This window comes from Oreochromis niloticus, linkage group LG1, assembly GCF_001858045.2.
Source record: "Oreochromis niloticus isolate F11D_XX linkage group LG1, O_niloticus_UMD_NMBU, whole genome shotgun sequence".
In the NCBI taxonomy this organism is placed as follows: domain Eukaryota; kingdom Metazoa; phylum Chordata; class Actinopteri; order Cichliformes; family Cichlidae; genus Oreochromis; species Oreochromis niloticus.
The window spans coordinates 4,560,393-4,578,399 of record NC_031965.2 but is presented as its reverse complement, the minus strand read 5'-3'; the positions used below and the strand labels follow the sequence as shown (position 1 = coordinate 4,578,399).

At 39.4% G+C, this 18,007-nt stretch overlaps 1 protein-coding gene across 3 annotated transcripts; it reads left to right on the top strand.

The window, feature by feature from the left end:
- The first annotated feature begins 435 nt into the window (after window positions 1-435).
- ano9b (anoctamin 9b) lies at window positions 436-17,854 on the top strand. 3 transcript variants are annotated; one of them, XM_005464746.4, is made up of 24 exons: window positions 436-638; window positions 2,332-2,391; window positions 3,072-3,188; window positions 3,290-3,429; window positions 4,326-4,375; window positions 4,519-4,577; window positions 5,029-5,108; window positions 6,275-6,409; window positions 6,543-6,636; window positions 6,980-7,040; window positions 7,133-7,215; window positions 10,180-10,284; window positions 10,671-10,835; window positions 12,316-12,352; window positions 12,863-12,974; window positions 13,481-13,535; window positions 13,715-13,812; window positions 13,929-14,125; window positions 14,582-14,734; window positions 15,199-15,346; window positions 15,438-15,551; window positions 15,748-15,841; window positions 15,922-16,034; window positions 16,916-17,854. In XM_005464746.4, the coding sequence occupies exons 1-24, from the start codon at window positions 618-620 to the stop codon at window positions 16,947-16,949; spliced, it is 2,325 nt and encodes a 774-aa protein (XP_005464803.1). In that variant the 5' UTR covers window positions 436-617; the 3' UTR covers window positions 16,950-17,854. The 3 variants fall into 3 exon arrangements, with proteins under 3 accessions (XP_005464803.1, XP_019204004.1, XP_019204027.1); XM_019348459.2 differs by lacking the exon at window positions 10,671-10,835 and having other exon boundaries at window positions 437-638; XM_019348482.2 differs by lacking the exons at window positions 436-638; window positions 2,332-2,391; window positions 4,519-4,577.
- The last annotated feature ends 153 nt before the right edge of the window (window positions 17,855-18,007 follow it).

The window sequence follows — 18,007 nt, the reverse complement described above, 5'->3', positions numbered from 1 at the left end:
TATTGCTTACATGGTTGAGGAGGTGACCTACACAACAATTATTATGTTAGTTTGGGACTTTGGTGAACTTGTGTGGCCAGTTTAGAGCACAACAGAATTAATTACACTGAGTATAAATTTGATAAGTTAACAGGCAAATATATAGCTGTATAGCCCTGTGTCATATATCATTGTTGGAAAAACCGATAAATATGACATTGGTGTAAAACCAAAGTTAAAGCATTAACAAGAGCAGAACCCTGTTTACAGTTGAAATGAAAAGTAGTGTGGCGTACACTGACTCAGACAGATTTAAAAGTGTACACTGGTTAACGTCTCTGAGTTTGCCAAACACAGATCAGAGAACAGGTACTGTTTTTCTCAGGATTTGAATGCTCACGTGAACTACACTTCCCGGGGAACCTGAACGCAACAGTCTCGTTTTGAAATGTGACGTCAGCGCCACAGGTAAAAAGGCACACCTGTACCTCCACACGGACAAACACGGAGCTAAAATATGCGGAAGTGAAGCGCTACGAGCTGGTTTAAAAAGAGTTTACATCAAAGTTTCTGCGGCAGTGATGGAGAGACAAGTGTGGAGAGACTGAATTCACATCTGCTCTGAAGCACCTTTCAGCATGTTCTTCAAGAAGGTCGAGGTAAATAGAGTACTAGTGTTTTCATCCTCTGACAGAGCTGGGGCGTCACAGAATTAGTGAAACCACTCTGGCTTTTTACTGGAAACTGACCTGGATAGAAATGCAGCTGAATGAAATCATGTCCACGAAGAAAATACTGCTTTATTATTGATTTGTAGGAAAGTCTTTAGCAACTCTCAGATTATTTCACCCTGTCCTTTTGTTGTGAGGCTTGATTCTTAGTTTAGTGTGAAAAATCCCAGGTGAGTCTACTGACTTGACATGTAGTACCGGGCGTGACTAAAAACACGGTATTTGTATTTCAGAAGCAGGATATTCCAGGGTTGCATCTAAAGAAAGTAACCCAATAGCTGGTAAATCAGTTTCAGGTTAGACTGTGATTGTGATGGGACTGGGTCACACCCATGCTAAAGGTTGCCACTGACAGATAGTAACTGTGTGAATGCTGTGAGCCACTTAACCCTGCTACAGGCTTTACAAGCAGCAGAAACAAAGGAGCATCGGGCAGGTCTGGGCCTGCATGCAGCCACAGGCCTGAGAGGACAGTCTGACATTCTGCTCATATTACTAAACTTTGCCTTTACAAATGTACGAATGTTTATTAGAACTCTGTCACTGAAACTCTGCTTCCACTCAGGAAAAACGGTGACTATAATAAACGTGTGTTATTGCTGCTCTCCTTGGATGATTTGATGAAACTAAATTTACATTAGTAATGATGTCAACTGGACTCTGGACTCTCTTCAGATGGCTTGATTAATGAAAATGAAACTGGCAGGTCAATGACAAGCAGGCTATCGGTCTAGATCAACCTGCTGTGAATGCTCTACCTCTACAATAAATACACACTGGTCTTAGTACTCTTTGTTTTTTGTTTTTTTTACCAGTAAGTACATGAAAAATATTAGAAAAGGAAAGGGCGTTAATAATAAACCAGTTCAACATTAAATGTGGAACTTCATTTGGAGCTCCTGAAGACTTTGTGAAGAATAAGCACAATGTACCTTTTGGTATACATTTGGTAACGCCAGCTACAGACTGTACAAGCTGAACAGAAACAGATTGGTGGTAAATGTTGAATACAATGGTGTTTAAAGTGGTTTGTGTGTGTTCACATGAAGAGGGTGCTGTTAGCAACAGATGATCAGTCTCAAACATGGACAGGTGCAGAGCTGCATGTTTTAGAGATGAACAATGAAGTATATTTCCAAAACTGTGGAAATTAAAAACATTCATATTTCAGAATCACAGTGTTTTAGCTAAAGAAAGAAAATCCTCCAGGCAGTATAACTAGCAGCTGTGCTTGTAAGTATTGCTTTTCCAGTATTTAGTCATGAGTAAGTATGTTACTATTCATTAGATATATGGGTATGGCCTCCCGCTTTCATAGTGTGAAGATACATAGCACATTACAAAGTTGTTCCAGGTGACCTTAATGAGCCAGTTACTGCTTCATAGTAGCACTATTATGACACACTGTAACAGCTACACACAGGAGAGCATTGAGTGACAAACTATGTGTTGTGCTTTATGAGTTTAACTCTCACTTCAAAATGTGTGAATTCTGGTTTCAAAAGATTGAAAGAGGCCTTTTGCTTCAATTTGTCTCCAATATATTGCAAATGTGTGTAATATGATATCATGTGGTGGAGTATATTTCAGTACTGACTGCTTATGTGTGTTTGTGTGCAAGGAAAATATTGAGCTGTGGGGCAGCGAGAAGGATGACACTGAGCCTTTACTTCCTTCGCTGGTAAGAATCTGCTGTCGCTCTCCCTCCGCTCACCTGAAGCTTTCCTACATTAACAAGATAACAGCAGACAAATGTCATCTGTAACATGCAGACATAAAATATACAAAGCTGTGTGACATCAGACGTGGACCCATTCAGGTTTATCTCCTGCTTATGTTCAGGATAAAACTCTGAAATTATTTGTCTCTTGTCTCATTTGCATGCTCTATCTTGGTTAAATGTTCCCATTTTCCTGGAGCTCAGTGTTTCATATATATATATATATAGTACTGTGCAAAAGTCATGAGCCAGCCCTCATTTCTTTATATTTTGCTTCCAAGGAGCAAGACATTTTGTCAAAAGTGCTCTTGATCAATATTTGTACAGCTTTCTGAAGGTCTGTCAAAGGTTTTCTTTGGACATTGGCTGCCTTTTCACTCATTTGCAGTCCAGTCCTTGTACCTTTTTAAGAGAATCTGTTTTTGTTTTTTTTGTTAAACCAACCTATAAATTATTTAGCATAAAAAAGTTTTTAACTTAAGAGATGAAGCAGTGCTGTGTCTACACATAACAGACAACTTAGCATTTAAAATTGTTTTTTTGTTGTTGTTATCTGTAGGCATTAGAATCAAGTCAGTTACAACTGTCAGACTTTATCTGTAAAGTATTCACAGTGTGGTGTTATTTTTGTCTTTGAACAGCCCACCCACAGAACATTTGACTATGTGCTGGTCGCCAATAAAGTGGACAATGAGCAAAAGGCTTTGAGACAGGAAGCCTTTATAGCACAGCTGAAAAAGAAAAACATACAAATCACTGTAAGTTTCTCCAAAAATCTCAGATGTAACAAAAGCTGAGGGAATAAGTGATGATAATGTGTGTGCGTGCATGCATGCATGTGTATATATGTGTGTTTTAGAGGATTCCCCATGACAACAAAGAATTTTTTGGCCTGCGTGCTCCCAGTGCGATGTTTGAAGACTACCAGTACCTGCTGAAAGTTTCTGACTCTTGCAACTGGTGTGGAGATGAGAAAGGAGCCGTCACCCAGGCAACCAGGTGACAGACTTTTCTTGCAGGAAGGGGATATGGAGGATATGGTGGTTCTTTCTACTCTTTCAGTGCGCCCCCCCTCCATTATTGCTTTATCAGAAGGGAATGTTTTAAGCTCTTAAAATTAAAGCTGAGCCTTTTTCCATCAGAGTTCCATCAGGTTGGATGGGGAACAAAGATGCACAGCCATTTTCAGATCTCTCCAAAGATTTTTCCAAAATTTTTAATTTAATTAATTATATAGCACCAAATCACAACAACAGTTGCCTCAAGGTCCCTAATATTGTAAGATAAACATACAATAACATAATGTTCAATCAGACTTACCTTACCTTACCATACCTGACTGAACATTGTTCAGGGTCTATGAACTAGAGGCAGACAGACAACCATGGAGACAAGACTGACACAAAGATGAGACTAAGAAAACTGGAAGGAAATACAAAGAGGTACTGTTAAACCACCAATAACTAACTAAGATGAAATACACAAATGATAAAATAAGAAGGCAACACCAGGGGTCAGAATAATAATAAAACTCAAATGCAGAGAAATACAAAACACTGTTAACCAATAAATAACATAATCCCTTCTCAAAACCAAAAGAACTCTGGATTAACAACCCAAGCACCTAGCAAACCTGTGCACTTTGTCATTATGGGGTGTTGTATGTAGGATTTTGAGGTGAGGTTTCACCCTTGCATCGAAATGCAGAAATGCCTGGGTGTGACTCTGACCTGCAGCCCTTTGTTCTGTGTTTTTCCCTGCTACCTCTCCCCCTCTATCCTGGCTATTCTTCACTAAACAACTGTCAAATAAAGGCAAAAAGGCCCAAAAATAAATCCTAAAAAACGCACTCATCCTTACTATGTGTTAATTTGAGCCTTTTATTGTTTCTCCAGGATCCGAATTGTTCATTTCATCCTTCATAACACGTACATCAACACAGGAGGTGAGAAAATCTGTAACTCTGTAAATCTTTAGCTAACGTGGAAGAAATATGTGTGTACTGTATGTATGTTAATGCGCAGCTTATTATTATTATTATTATTATTATTTTATTTTTTTTCATGTAAACATGTTTTCTTGCGTCAGAAAACCTTGAAGAGCTGTTAATGAAGGATGTGTTTGAAACCATGTTCTGTCTTCATGAAGTGAGTAAGACTGTCCCTAACCTGCTGCTCTTTATTCAGCATGTTCTTGGACAATGTACAAAGCAACTTACTCAAACTACAGCCTCACTAGGAAATCAGATTCAGTTTTGAAATACAGTAAAGAAACGAAGTATGAATACAAGGACTGAATACTGGCTACTAATTTAAGCATTAATAGCACTGTAGGTAGATTTTATTAAATGACTAATTTTGTAATAGTAATTAAGTATTGTCTTCATGTTTATGGCTTTTCAAAATGTGTTTTAGTCTTGATAAATGCAAAGTATAGAAACTCTTGTCTGAGAACAATTTAGTATTTGAAACTCTGAGAAAAGACATTAGCTTTCAATCTATGTTTTGAATCAGCTGTAAAAATTTCATTGTATTACATTGTAAGTTTACAAAAATCCTGATGTTTCCTTGTTCCCCCTCCCCTCCCTGTGTCTTTCAGAGAAAGGAGCAGAAAAAGCTGAGGAAAAAATGGGCTCGATGGACAGCTCTGTTTAGGGGACAGCCGGTCAATCACATCAAGTCAGTCTATACCTGTAATTGTTTTTGATGGTTTCTCTCTCTAACTCTAGCAGCAATTGCTTCATAATCCCCAAAAGGTGATTCTGTTCATCTGGACGTAGTGTTTTCAGTGGGAGGAACGTTTTGTCACTCGTCCAAATGACTTCTTCACTCTCAGCTGACTCCAGGTTTCCCCAACCTTATAAACAGTAGATTTGCACAATGACTGAAACTAGCATCGCTGAATGAACAATGGGCTGTTACGTCAGTCTCATCATCAATGTGCAGACTGTCATGACCATTGATCAAAGACTATCTGCACATTAATGATGAAGAGACTGACTTAACAGCGCATTGTTCATTTAGTGATGCTAGTTTCAGTCATTGTGTAAATGTACTATTTATAAGGGACAGCTTACTCTAATCAGCAATTAAGAAAATTTAAATTTTATTTGTCACATACACAGCACAACATATAGTGAACATGTAGTGAAATGCTTGTATCCGAGCTGCAGACGTGGCCACGCCATTCCAGGGCTTAGTTTTAGCATGGGGGCTCTAGCCAGGACCCTTACTGGATACAGGGTGGAAATCGAACTTGCAACTCTCACTCCAAAGGTGTGTAGTCTTGCCACTACACTATCCAGTTGCACTGAATGTGCACTTAAGGCCAGAGAAAGGTGAGCTGTAGTGCGAGATAGCCCAGTTGGTTTTTGTAGTTAGTGAGCCGTGACTATGGTGGCTGGTTGCTCCTGCTTTTCAGTGTATTGACCATGCCTGGGTTTTGTTGTTTTCCCTCCTTAAAAGGCAATGGTGGCTTGGTTGTCTCTTTTAGTTTAATCAGTAATAGAAACATTAATTTCAAATTTAATAAAAAAACCTTTTGAACATGGAGATTTGTTTCTTCGCCATTTACCAATTTTGCTTCCTTGTCTCCTTTTTTCAACCCGGACACCTTTTGTTACTTTCCCACATCTCCTGGACCTTTTAGAGGAACGTAACAACTTCGCTTGCAATGGCTTTATAAAGCAATGACAGATTTTACGTTGGATTTCTTCAGAGAAGGAAAACTGTCAGGTTTTCAGAAAGGGAAACTTACGACCTTGTTCATTATTTTAAAGGGGTAAATGGTAAAGTGCATGGTTATATAGTGTACTGACATGTTTTTGTTTGGTTTCTCCTTGCAGGTCTTACTTCGGGGAGAAGGTGGCTCTGTACTACCTTTGGCTTGCCTGGTACACTAAACTGCTGGTACCAGCTGCTATTCTGGGTGTTATAGTGTTTCTCTATGGCCTCGCCTTTTTCAACACCAACCCTCTCATGTAATAACATCATGTCCAAACAAAACGATGAATCTCAGACAATCTTAAAGATAAAAATTTAAAATACATGGCTAAGCCATACCAGTATTATAACGTCTAATATTGTATCATATATAATACTTTGGGTCCCCAGTAAGGAAGTATGTGACTCCAACATCACTATGTGTCCTCGCTGTGAAAAGAGGTGTAAGACATGGCAACTCTCAGACAGCTGCACCTATGCTAAGGTGAACTTAATTCTTCTGTTAGTCTTTTTTTTTAATTTGTTGTCTCAGTTCATGTCAAAGTTAGGTGTATGCATAAACAGTTCAAATAATTTAACATTCAAAAAATAAACCAGCTGTAAAGTGTAACAGGAGTAATGGAATAATCTTATTAGTCTGTGAGACCTCCCTACAGTATTTCTTCCTTTTGGCTGCAAAAACCCTTTAAAGTCCCTTTTTTTTTTTTTTTTTTTTTTTTTTTTTGCCCCCAGTGATACAGAGCTAAGTGAAGAGGTAACAGTCCTGTCTTGATGTGATTGTAATTATTATTTTTGCTCTTCATCACATACGTGTTGTGTCTGCACAGGTCACACATTTGTTTGACAATGAAGGCACTGTGGCTTTTGCAATGTTCATGGCAATCTGGGGTGAGTCTATGATCATCTGTGATGTGTAATTAAATTGGATCTGACGTCTGATTCTTTTGTACTTTTGGGTGAATTAAAATGTATCATTTTAGCCACTCTATTCTTGGAGCTGTGGAAGAGACACAGAGCTAAACATGTTTCTAAATGGAAGGTCTATGACTGGTGTGAGGAGGAGGTAAGACCTTTTGTCTAACTTACCAACATGTCAGTATTACAATCTGCTGTGTCTACATACAATAAAATGTTATACAGGGTGGGCCATTTATATGGATACACCGTAATAAAATGGGAATGGTTGGTGATATTAAAGTCCTGTTTGTGGCACACATAGTATATGTGAGGGGGCAAACTCCTCAAGATGGGTGGTGACCATGGTGGCCATTTAGAAGTCTGTCATCTTGGATACAACTTTTGTTTTTTCAATAGGAAGAGGGCCATGTGACACATCAAACTTATTGGTAATGTCACAAGAAAAACAATGGTGTGCTTGGTTTCAACGTAACTTTCTTTCATGAGTTATTTACAAGTTTCTGACCACTTATAAAATGTGTTCACTGTGCTGCCCATTGTGTGCAACCCTTTTCTCCCACTCTTCACACACTGATAGCAACACCGCAGGAGACATGCCAGCACAGGCATCCAGTATCCGTAGTTTCAGGTGCTGCACATCTCGTATCTTCACACCATAGACAATTGCCATCAGATGACCCCAAAGATAAAAGTCTAAGGGGGTCAGATCGGGAGACCTTGGGGGCCATTCAACTGGCCCACGACGACCAATCCACTTTCCAGGAAACTGTTCATCTAGGAATGCTCGGACTTGGCACCCATAATGTGGTGGTGCACCATCTTGCTGGAAAAACTCAGGGAACGTGCCAGCTTCAGTGCATAAAGGGGGAAACACATCATCATATAGCAATTTCAAATATCCAGTGGCCTTGAGATTTCCATTGATGAAGAATGGACCCACTATTGTTGTACCCCATATACCACACCAAACCATCACTTTTGTTGTTCCAACAGTCCGCTATTGGTCTGACACTAACCCACATTGGATGGATCATCCAATGTGGGTTAGTGTCAGACCAATAGCGGTGGTTTTGTTTGTTAACTTCATCATTCACATAAAAGTTTGCCTCATCACTGAACAAAATCTTCTGCATGAACTGAGGGTCCTGTTCCAATTTTTGTTTTGCCCATTCTGCAAATTCTGTGCGCCGATCTGGGTCATCCTCATTGAGATGCTGCAGTAGCTGGAGTTTGTAATAGGCCCTCTTCCTATTGGAAAAAACAAAAGTTGTATCCAAGATGTCCGACTTCTAAATGGCCACCATGGTCACCACCCATCTTGAGGAGTTTGCCCCCTCACATATACTAATGTGCCACAAACAGGACTTTAATATCACCAACCATTCCCATTTTATTATGGTGTATCCATATAAATGGCCCACCCTGTATAGTGTAGTTTGGGGTCTGCTCTCATATAATGACTGACTTACCTTAACCATGAACATTCATTCACTGATCTCAGTGGATTGTTAACCAAAAAAAACCATCCTGAGTGAAAAAACTAAAACCAGTTCAGTTTTATTTAGATATTGCCAAATGCCAACAGCAGGTGGTTTATATTGTAAGGTGAAGACCGTACAGTAATGCAGAGAAAACCACAACAATTAGATGCCCCACATTAGCAACAGTGGAAAGGAAAAACAACTCTGGCAAACCAAGCTCAGTAGGGGCAGAAATCTGCCATGACTGGGTGGATGTGAGGGAAGAATTTAAAAAATACTGTGCCCTAAACGGTGTAAATTTATTAACTGATCTGAACCTGGAAAAAAAAAAAAAAAAAGATATTTCCCAAACCTAAATATTAGAGATGGGGTGGTCTGTTCCTCCTTCAGTCAGTTCTCTACTCTGTCTGTAAATTGAGTAACATTAATTAAGGAACTACTTTATGTAAGTGTTGTTGGTACTATGTTAGGCCTCTACATATGTTAGTGTACATTCAATTCAGTTTTATTTGTATAGTGCCAAATCACGACAAAATTCGCATCAAGGGGCAGTTAGAATCATGTGATACAGTTGGTAGAGACTGTAAAGTCCTATCAGCTTTTTAATATTAGAAAAATAAAACATTTTGCAGTAAGTTATCATGGTGAAGCAACTCCACTTCTGGCAAAAAGTTTATTTAACAGGTGGGATTCATAAACTTGGGCTTATATTTTTCAGTCTGGTGTGACTGTTGAAAGCCAATTCGAGAGATTATGCATCATCTATTAAGATCAAACTAGCTCTCCAACTGTATAAAGTCAGATGGAGATGATGGGACTGAAAAAACACACCAGGCAGACAGAAATTAATTTAAAGATTTTGATCACAGTGCAACGACATCTGGTCACGACAGAGGCAGCAAATCTGCCCACAGTGCCATAGAGCAGGGGTGTCCAACTCCAGGTCTCAAGGGACAGTGTTTTAGATATCACCCTGGGTCAACACACCTGAATCAAATGATTAGTTCATTGCCAGACCTCTGGAGAACCTTAAGACATGTTGAGGAGGTAATTTAGCCATTTAAATGAGCTGTGTTGAATCAAGGACACACACGCGCACACACACAAAAACCTGCAGGACACCGGCCCTCGAGCCCTGGAGCCCGGATCACTTCCCCCATCCCTGATCAAATGGATCCATCAGGGACAACTTGGGGTTCACTATTTTGCCCAATGATAATTTGACATGCAGACTGGAGTATCCACGAATCAAATCACTGACCTTTACTGACTACCTCCTGAGCCACAGTGGCCAATGTGTCTGCTTTGCTCAACTGCAACTGCTGCGCGTGTGGCTACCATCATAGATTATAGCAAGATTATTATTCTCACTTATATCAAAATACACACATGAATACACAGTTCAAGACTGTGTATTCATGTGTGCATAAAGAACTTGCTCTGATCAGCTGATAATCATCACCAGTGTGCAGTGATAAGAAATTTCATTTGTCACATAAAGTTATTTCTGTCATCTTCAACCTTTAGTGCTCTTGTTAAAACCCTTATATTTTCTCCACAAATTTGTACTTTATATATGTTTAATGTGGATTAAATATCTGTGTGTGCGTGCGTGTGTATCTCATCAGGAGGAACTGATCATGGAACTAGTGAATGATCCAAACTGTAAAGCTAAACAGTTCAGACACTCCTATCTGCAGAGTACCCTGGTCCTCATCCTGGTAACACTCATGGTAAGAGACCTGGACCATGCATCATACAGCTAAACCTCTAAATATGTAATGTGATATGTAAAACTGAACATTCTGTGGATGGAGTTTGGGATGGGGCCTGTGTGGAGCATTCCCTGGTGTGATTAAGGGCAAAAAAAATTCTCAGAAACTCTAGGACACATCACTGACTAAAACCAGCTCACAACCACTTTAAAATCCTGAAACAAGAACTGTAGTACTATATAACTATCAGGTGGAGAATCTGGATTGATCTTGAAGGACAAGAACATCAACCTGATTTATGGAAAATAAAAAATCAGACTTTTAAAATAAAAAACAAAAACAAAACTGAAATGAAATTGTGGCCTATTGAATAAAAGTAATCTGCTGATGTGATTGTTTTGCAGTTGATGCTGATTATTGGCCTCGCTCATGCTCTTGTGGTATTTCGAGTTGTTGCTGCCCCCTTGATGTCTGAAAGTAAATGGGATTTTTTGAAAGACAACGCCAACCTTGTATCTGTTTTTCTTGGAGCTGTGCTGCACTACATCACCATTCAGATCATGACCCGCGTATGTATACCTGGATCTTCATCACTCAGTGTTGGCAGAATGAAAGCAACAGGAAGAGGATGTTCCATTTAAACAGCTTAAAATACCAGTACTATCCAGGGTACTGCAGTAGGGGACCACTTTGATTGCTCATTGTTGCAAAGTGCAACATCTCCTAGCATGTTAAGTACATTCAAAGTATAAAGTGCTTTGAGTGTTCACTTAGAGCACAAGTGAACAGTCGGCCTCAGCCTCATTTCTTCTGTCTGTCTGTCTCTCTCTGTCTGTCTGTGTCTCTCTCTCTCTCTCTCTCTCTCTCTCTCATTTCTACTCTGACAGACTGCATCTTTTGAAGTTTGCCCTGTAATGAGTCTGGGGCCCAACTGATGGTGAACCTCTAAAACAGAGAGGCTGCCGTTCTCAAAAGCATGCAAAGAAAACCAAAAGATAGTGTATTTGAAACTTGTTTTGCCAAACTTGCTATCAAAACTGCTCCACATTGTCTGGCAACAGAAATACAGGAGATTTGCTCTCTTTATTGTCTGTGTAGGTTCTCAGTCATCCATGGTAGTCTAAGGAGCTTGGAAAGAAAGTTGCTTCTTTAAGTTACGTTCTTTCCAAGCTCATTAGACTTCTCTCCTTATTTTTAACTTTACCAATACCCATGAAGTTGCATTTCAGTTGGAATTTGAAATCTCCCAACTATTACATAGGGTTTTGGACTGGGCCAATGAGGTCTAATAGTCTCTGCTGTCTTCACACTTCATCCTTGACTTCGTTTGTTTTCCTGCAGTCCTGGCAGCCAGTAAAACTGAGTAGAATAATTTTGTTGTGCCCGAGCGTCTCGCAGCTATCGGAGCATTCATCCTGCCCCTGAAACTGATCTAACAGGTCAATATACAAGATGTGATCAAAACACCTGATGTAATTTGTCCACCAATGCTTTCGTTGTCTGGACCAAAAACCTCACCCTCTGGGTCAAGCTGACCAAACATTTAGTTCAAGGGTCATCACTAGTCATGAGAGCTCTGGGTCTGTTTGTCAGTGTATAAATATACCTACATATTACTTTTAGAATTTTTTTCAGCATTCTTTTGGACCAAATCAACATAATCCTCATTTAGCATGCCAGTGCCAGCCTTTATAAGCACTGCTCTATGCAATTTTGTCAGCTTCCCCATATTCAAATGGCTGCGTGACACAGTCGCGGAGATCAGATACAACAGTCCAGAAAGTCAGAGCAGCATGACTTCAGGGGGATTAAAGCAAAAGCAGACTAATTTAAAACAGGTTGGTTTTTTGGTTTTTTTTTTTTTTGCCTTTTATAGAACTCAACTGATAATGCCCCTTAGACAAAAAACCTTTACATATAGTCTTCAAACTGAAAGACACAGAGGACAGTTTGACTGGAATCTCCTGAAAAAGTGCTGCTGTATGGATTCAACCAATGTGATGCCTATAATTAAGTTGTTCTGTGTCTTACCTTTAACTCCACCTGTAGGTCAACAGATGGGTCTCCCTGAAGTTGTGTGATATCGGTGAGAACCAATTTATTTCACTGCAAATAATAACGATATTAATATATTCACAGTTGAGCCAGACTATTTTGACTAATCAGAAAAAGGGGAAAACACAGATCATCTGATTCTGCCCCTGAAGGCCTTCTGGTATATGAGATGGAAAAGCAAAACCTGTCAGTAAATGCTGATGTTTACTGACAGGAAATGGAAAGCTTGTGGGTGCTCTTAAAGAGTGGTGCTGATCAAAGTGGGGACTAATCATTGGACTGGCTACTGGTGTAGGGGGAGGTTTTGGAACAGGTGTGATCAGCTAAAGCTCCAAATCGTAAAATGAATGCTTTAAAGCACCTGTTGTCTTGGTGGCAGCAACCACAGCACACCCTCTGAGGCCCATGTTCAGTCTGTGGCAGTAATATGCAGGCCATTATATTTTTGCTCATTCATGTGTAAAAACATAATTTTGACATGTCTTCCTGAGAAAACTAAATATAAGACATTTTGTTTGTCTGTGCATGTGTTTATATTCAGAGAAGCTGAACTCACTTGCTGCTACCGAGAGGAGCTTCACAGTCAAGATGTTCACCTTCCAGTTCTTCACCCTCTTCTCCTCTCTCTTTTATGTGGCCTTTTTTCTGGGCAGGTACTCTGTCATATTACTATTATTATTATTTTTTATTTTAAACATTAAGGGTTGCAAGATGACAGACAAAGTAGAGCTTAAATGATTGCTTATTAATGATCTTGGGTTTTGACAGCAAACCAAGTTAGATTTTTACTTTTTATTATTTATGTTTTAGTCATTGTTATGTATAGAAATATCCAACTTGTCATTGTTCAGACTCAAATGTATTTGTAGCTTAAAGTATTTTATTTTTAAAATATATAAAAAATGAACATCTTGGAAACCTGGAAGGTAAAATAAAATTTTCTAATGCAAACAGTCAGCTAGAAAATCGTCAGCTGATGAACTCTTTTATTGTAAGATCTTCCTCACAGAGACACTCAGAATATAGTGTAGAGTACGTTACTGTACACTTACCATACTGTCATTACTCTGATATGATACTGAGAGCATTATAACCATAGCAGACATACATTTAGAGGTTCCCCCCAGCTGATTGCTTATGTGACGTTGTCTCGTCACAGGATAAATGGCCATCCAGGAAACTATGTGCGTCTCGCTGGGTATCGACTGGAAGAGGTAAGGAAATAATCATCCATCCATCCATCCATTCGCTTCCGCTTATCTTTTTCAGGGTCGCGGGGGGCGCTGGAGCCTATCCCAGCTGTCATAGGGCGAGAGGCGGGGTACACCGAAATAATCAAACATCCATATATATTTTTTAGTGCTAACACTCATTATTGTCGTGTGTTTTCTAGTGTCATCCCAGCGGCTGTCTGACAGACCTCTTCATCCAGATGGCTGTAATCATGCTGCTCAAACAGACTCTCAACAACATCATTGAGTTCACAATACCGTAAGTGTGCTGTTTTCATTACAGTTCTCCTTTAAGGAAATGGCTCATCATCTACAGGACCTCATCAAAAATGGTGTTATTAATGTGTTGTATTTCTTCATTGGTATGGTTTCCAGCTGGTGCAAAAGACTTGTGAATGAAAAAGCTGCAAAGAAGCTGGAGAGGAAATGCGGTTACTGTTACAGGAAGGCTTGTCGAGATGAAAATGGATGTATTGAACCATGTGACATTTGCAAACTTCGTGACTGGCTGCGTAACTACCACCTGGCCAGCAGTGATGCCTTCAGTCTGTTCAATGAATTCTTGGAAATGGGTAGGTGCTCTTAGTTTTCTGACCACATCTTCAAAAAACAACTCACTGATTATAGGGTAAATTGTTTCTCACACAAATAGCACCTGAGTGAGAAGTACCAGACATATGTGATATGTTTGTGCAAAGGTTAAATGTTGGAGGACAGTCATGAGCATATGCAGCTTAAAGAAAAACTGAATCAGTTGCAGGTTTTGCTCCAGTGGACATCACTGGGCACCAGCATGTCCTTCATATCTTTCCTAAACAGAGGGATCATCTGATCGCCAGGGTTCTGGCGCCAGGGAGGTTTTTCCGATCTCTACCTTAAATCATAAAGTGCCCTGAGTTGACTGTTGAACTGGCGAAAATAATTTTTCTACACATGGTTTTTATCTTTCATCATGAAACAAATATGAATACTGCCTCTTTTCTGAAATGACTTCAAATCTATTGAATTCTCATGTCTGTGTTGTCCAGTGATCCAATTTAGTTTCACCACCATATTCGTGGCAGCATTTCCCCTCGCACCCCTTTTAGCGCTCATCAACAACATCTTTGAGATCCGTCTGGATGCTATCAAAATGGTCCGCCTGGAGCAACGACTGGTACCCAAGAAGACTAATGACATCGGTGAGCTGTGTGGCATTTTATATGTAGTTAGGTGCTTAAGGGTTTATACCATGACATGGTACACCACTACAGTGAATTTTAAGTGCAGACTTTAACGTTTCAAGGATTCAACAGAACTACTGCATTAACTATTAGAGACTTACAGCCAATTTTATATACAGTCCCCAATTTTCAGATTTTCATTTTTGCTTGTTATAAGTGCAGCTGTGCCTGTAACAAGCCTGTCTGGTTAGAATCCAATAAAGCCATAGTCTGTCATTTTAAGAGACTTATGCGCAAAATGACGTCAGTTTCCAAATGCTCATGAACTGATCTATAATTCAAAGTTTCAGTATTCATGTTTTTTATAGCAATAAGATATCAAAAGACTTGGAATAAACTCACTGATGTCCATTATAAGTCAGCACAAAACATTCAATGTGGAGTGAAAATTTTGTATATTGTGTGTTTTAATATGTCTGCAGGTGTGTGGACAAAGCTGTTGGAGGCCATTGGTGTGCTGGCAGTGATCGCTAATGGTCTGGTTATTGGAATCACATCGGACTTTATTCCTCGACTTGTCTATCGTTACCATTACGGCCCATGTGCTAAGGGAAAGCTCAATTACACAGAGTCAGTCAGATTTCACCTGGTAGAGAAAAGTGTGAAGATGTGAGATGACTGGTTTCTGTGTCATCTCATGTGTTTTGTGCTCTTGTTGCAGCTGCATGGAGGGCTACATTAATGACACTCTGTCAACAGCCTATATGAATAATTCAAACTTCGACGCATTCATAAATCCCTGGGAAAGCCATAACTTCAGTGTCACAGAGTGCAGGTGAGAATACAATACAACTTTATTTATATAGCACATTTAAAACCAAAGGTACACCAAAGTGCTTCACAACAAGGTGAAAACATAACAGATATGTTATGTTTTAACATAACACCAAGCAGAATTACTCTTCTTGGTGTAAACATACACGAGTCATTCACAGATGTGATTAACAGGACACTGTGTGTTACATTTGCAGCTACAGAGACTACAGGAATGAAAACGACTACTCGCTGAAGTCTCAGTTCTGGTTGGTCTTGGCTGTGCGCTTTGCCTTTATCATCCTCTTCGAGGTTTGTTCGTCACATGTTGCTCAGACTGGGTTGTTTTAACATTGAAATATCCACCTGAATATTTTCTTGTGTTTCTCCAGCATGTTTTAGTGTTGTGTAAGTTTATAGCAGCCTGGTTCGTCCCGGATAATCCCACGCAAGTGAAAAATGAACGTCTGCAAGACAAACTGACTCGTCTGAAAGACGAGCTACGGTAAGTAAGAGATAAAGTTATGTTTTACAACTATACTATCAGAATGCCTCTCTTAAATATTTTCATATGTTATAGGGATATCCAAACACTTGAGATGAAGCCAGTTTTCCTGCTAACAATCTAAAATGTTCCTTAAAAACACCTTTACTATGGTGTAACTGCTAGTTGAAGTGGAAAGTCTGTGTACAACCTGAAAAAAGAGACACAGAAAGTAAAACATGCCACAATAAATATTTTTAAATCTACACCATTTAAATACAATAGACCCTACAATAATGCATATGAAGAAAAACACAACAATCACATGACCCCCTATGAGCAAGCACTTTGGCAATAGTGGGAAGGAAAAACTCTCTTTTAACAGGAAGAAACCTCCGGCAGAACCAGGCTCAGGGAGGGGCGGCCATCTGCCGCGACTGGTTAGGGTGAGAGAAGGAAAACAGGATAAAAGACATTCTTGTTATTAATCTCTGGCTCTCTTCCACAGCATGATTCAGTGCAGAGAGGTCTATTAACATATAGGGAGTGAGAAAGGTGACTGAAGAAGAAACACCCAGTGCATCATGGGAATCCCCCAGCAGCCTACACCTATTCCAGCATAACTAATATGCTTTAGACCTGAAACTTTCTTTTTTTGCTAATCTTAAAAGTAGCGATAATAATAAGTCAAGAGAAGAGAGCAAACATTTTGAACTGAGAGGGAATCAGGAACTGGAAGTGCTAGTTTGAGTATTCCCTGACCTCCAACAGTCAGTGTGAATCCATAGAAGTGTCTTGTACTTCGGCTATTCTGACATATTTATTTTATTTCAGCATGTGAGCATGTTACATTCTGTCTTATTCTATAAAGTGTGCATGTGTTTGTGTGCTTTGTTTTCCAGTGAAAAGAAACTGAGCAAATCAACAGATGTCTGACTTCCCTACTCTGACCTCAGGTCTGTGCCCACTGGCACATGCTGCCTCGGTGAAAGATGGATATGGCTGCTGCACTACATTTCAGCTGCAGCATTCTTAATTTTATGTGTCAGGGTGTTAACAGACTACACATGAGGTCTTGTGATGTTGTGATATTAAAATGTATATTTTTGCCACTTAGAGTTATTAATACCTTGGTGTTGCAGGTCTTGGTTGGACACAGTTTAACTGTTCATCTAGCAAGAGTTCTAAGTTTGTCTAAACTACCCATTTTAGTCAGAGAACTGGCTGTTCCTGAAAACAGGGCTAACTGTGTGTTCATGCATTGTCAGGTAACAAGTGTCCCACTTCCAGCTTCTACACACACTAATCTGCATATCAGACACTGTGTGCGCTAACATCAAGATTAAATGTGTATATTTATTAAAGCTTTAGACAAATACTAGATAAATTTTCCATTAAGCAGTCATGAGAAAAGAACGCATTTTAAATAATGTTTCTTTACAGCCTCTAGATAAGGTCATCCCCTGTGACTGTATGATTGGCTTGCTGAATGTATGATGCGTCATGTGATCCTTAAGTGTTTTATCAGGTTTCATTCGAGGTTAAACTCTGAGTAAAGAAGCTGTTGGAGATGAATCCTACAAATGTGAGTGGTTAGAAACAGGAATTCATTTTGGTTCTTAAAAATATGCTTTTTACTGGCAGTGTTGCAATGTTTGAATGTTTTTACTTTAAAATGTTTTTAAAATGTAACTGTTGTTCATAATTTCAGTGTCAGAGTATAACATGTATAGTTATTTGGATTGAGCCAGAATCATGAGGGAGCTTAGCTTAAGCACCAGCACTGTGTTGAGGACAGTAAGTAGTTCTCTCCTTCAGCAGCAATAAACTATAAACACATGCATACTGGCTCATGAATGTTAATGCTAGACTTCAGGGTGCACAGAATCTGTACTCATCCTCAGTATACACATTCATGTTTTCTTTTGAATAAGTTGGCAGTGTCTCTTCAAAGTTCCAATTCCAGAGCTGCAAGGCATTTTATTTTTGCTACA

Bases quoted from the DNA above. Each gene is read 5' to 3' on its own strand.
- ano9b (XM_005464746.4), top strand. From the start codon at position 618: ATGTTCTTCAAGAAGGTCGAG. The intron at 13,813-13,928 runs GTAAGTGTGCTG...TATGGTTTCCAG, and splicing joins ATCATTGAGTTCACAATACC to CTGGTGCAAAAGACTTGTGA. The intron at 15,347-15,437 runs GTCAGTCAGATT...CTCTTGTTGCAG, and splicing joins GGAAAGCTCAATTACACAGA to CTGCATGGAGGGCTACATTA.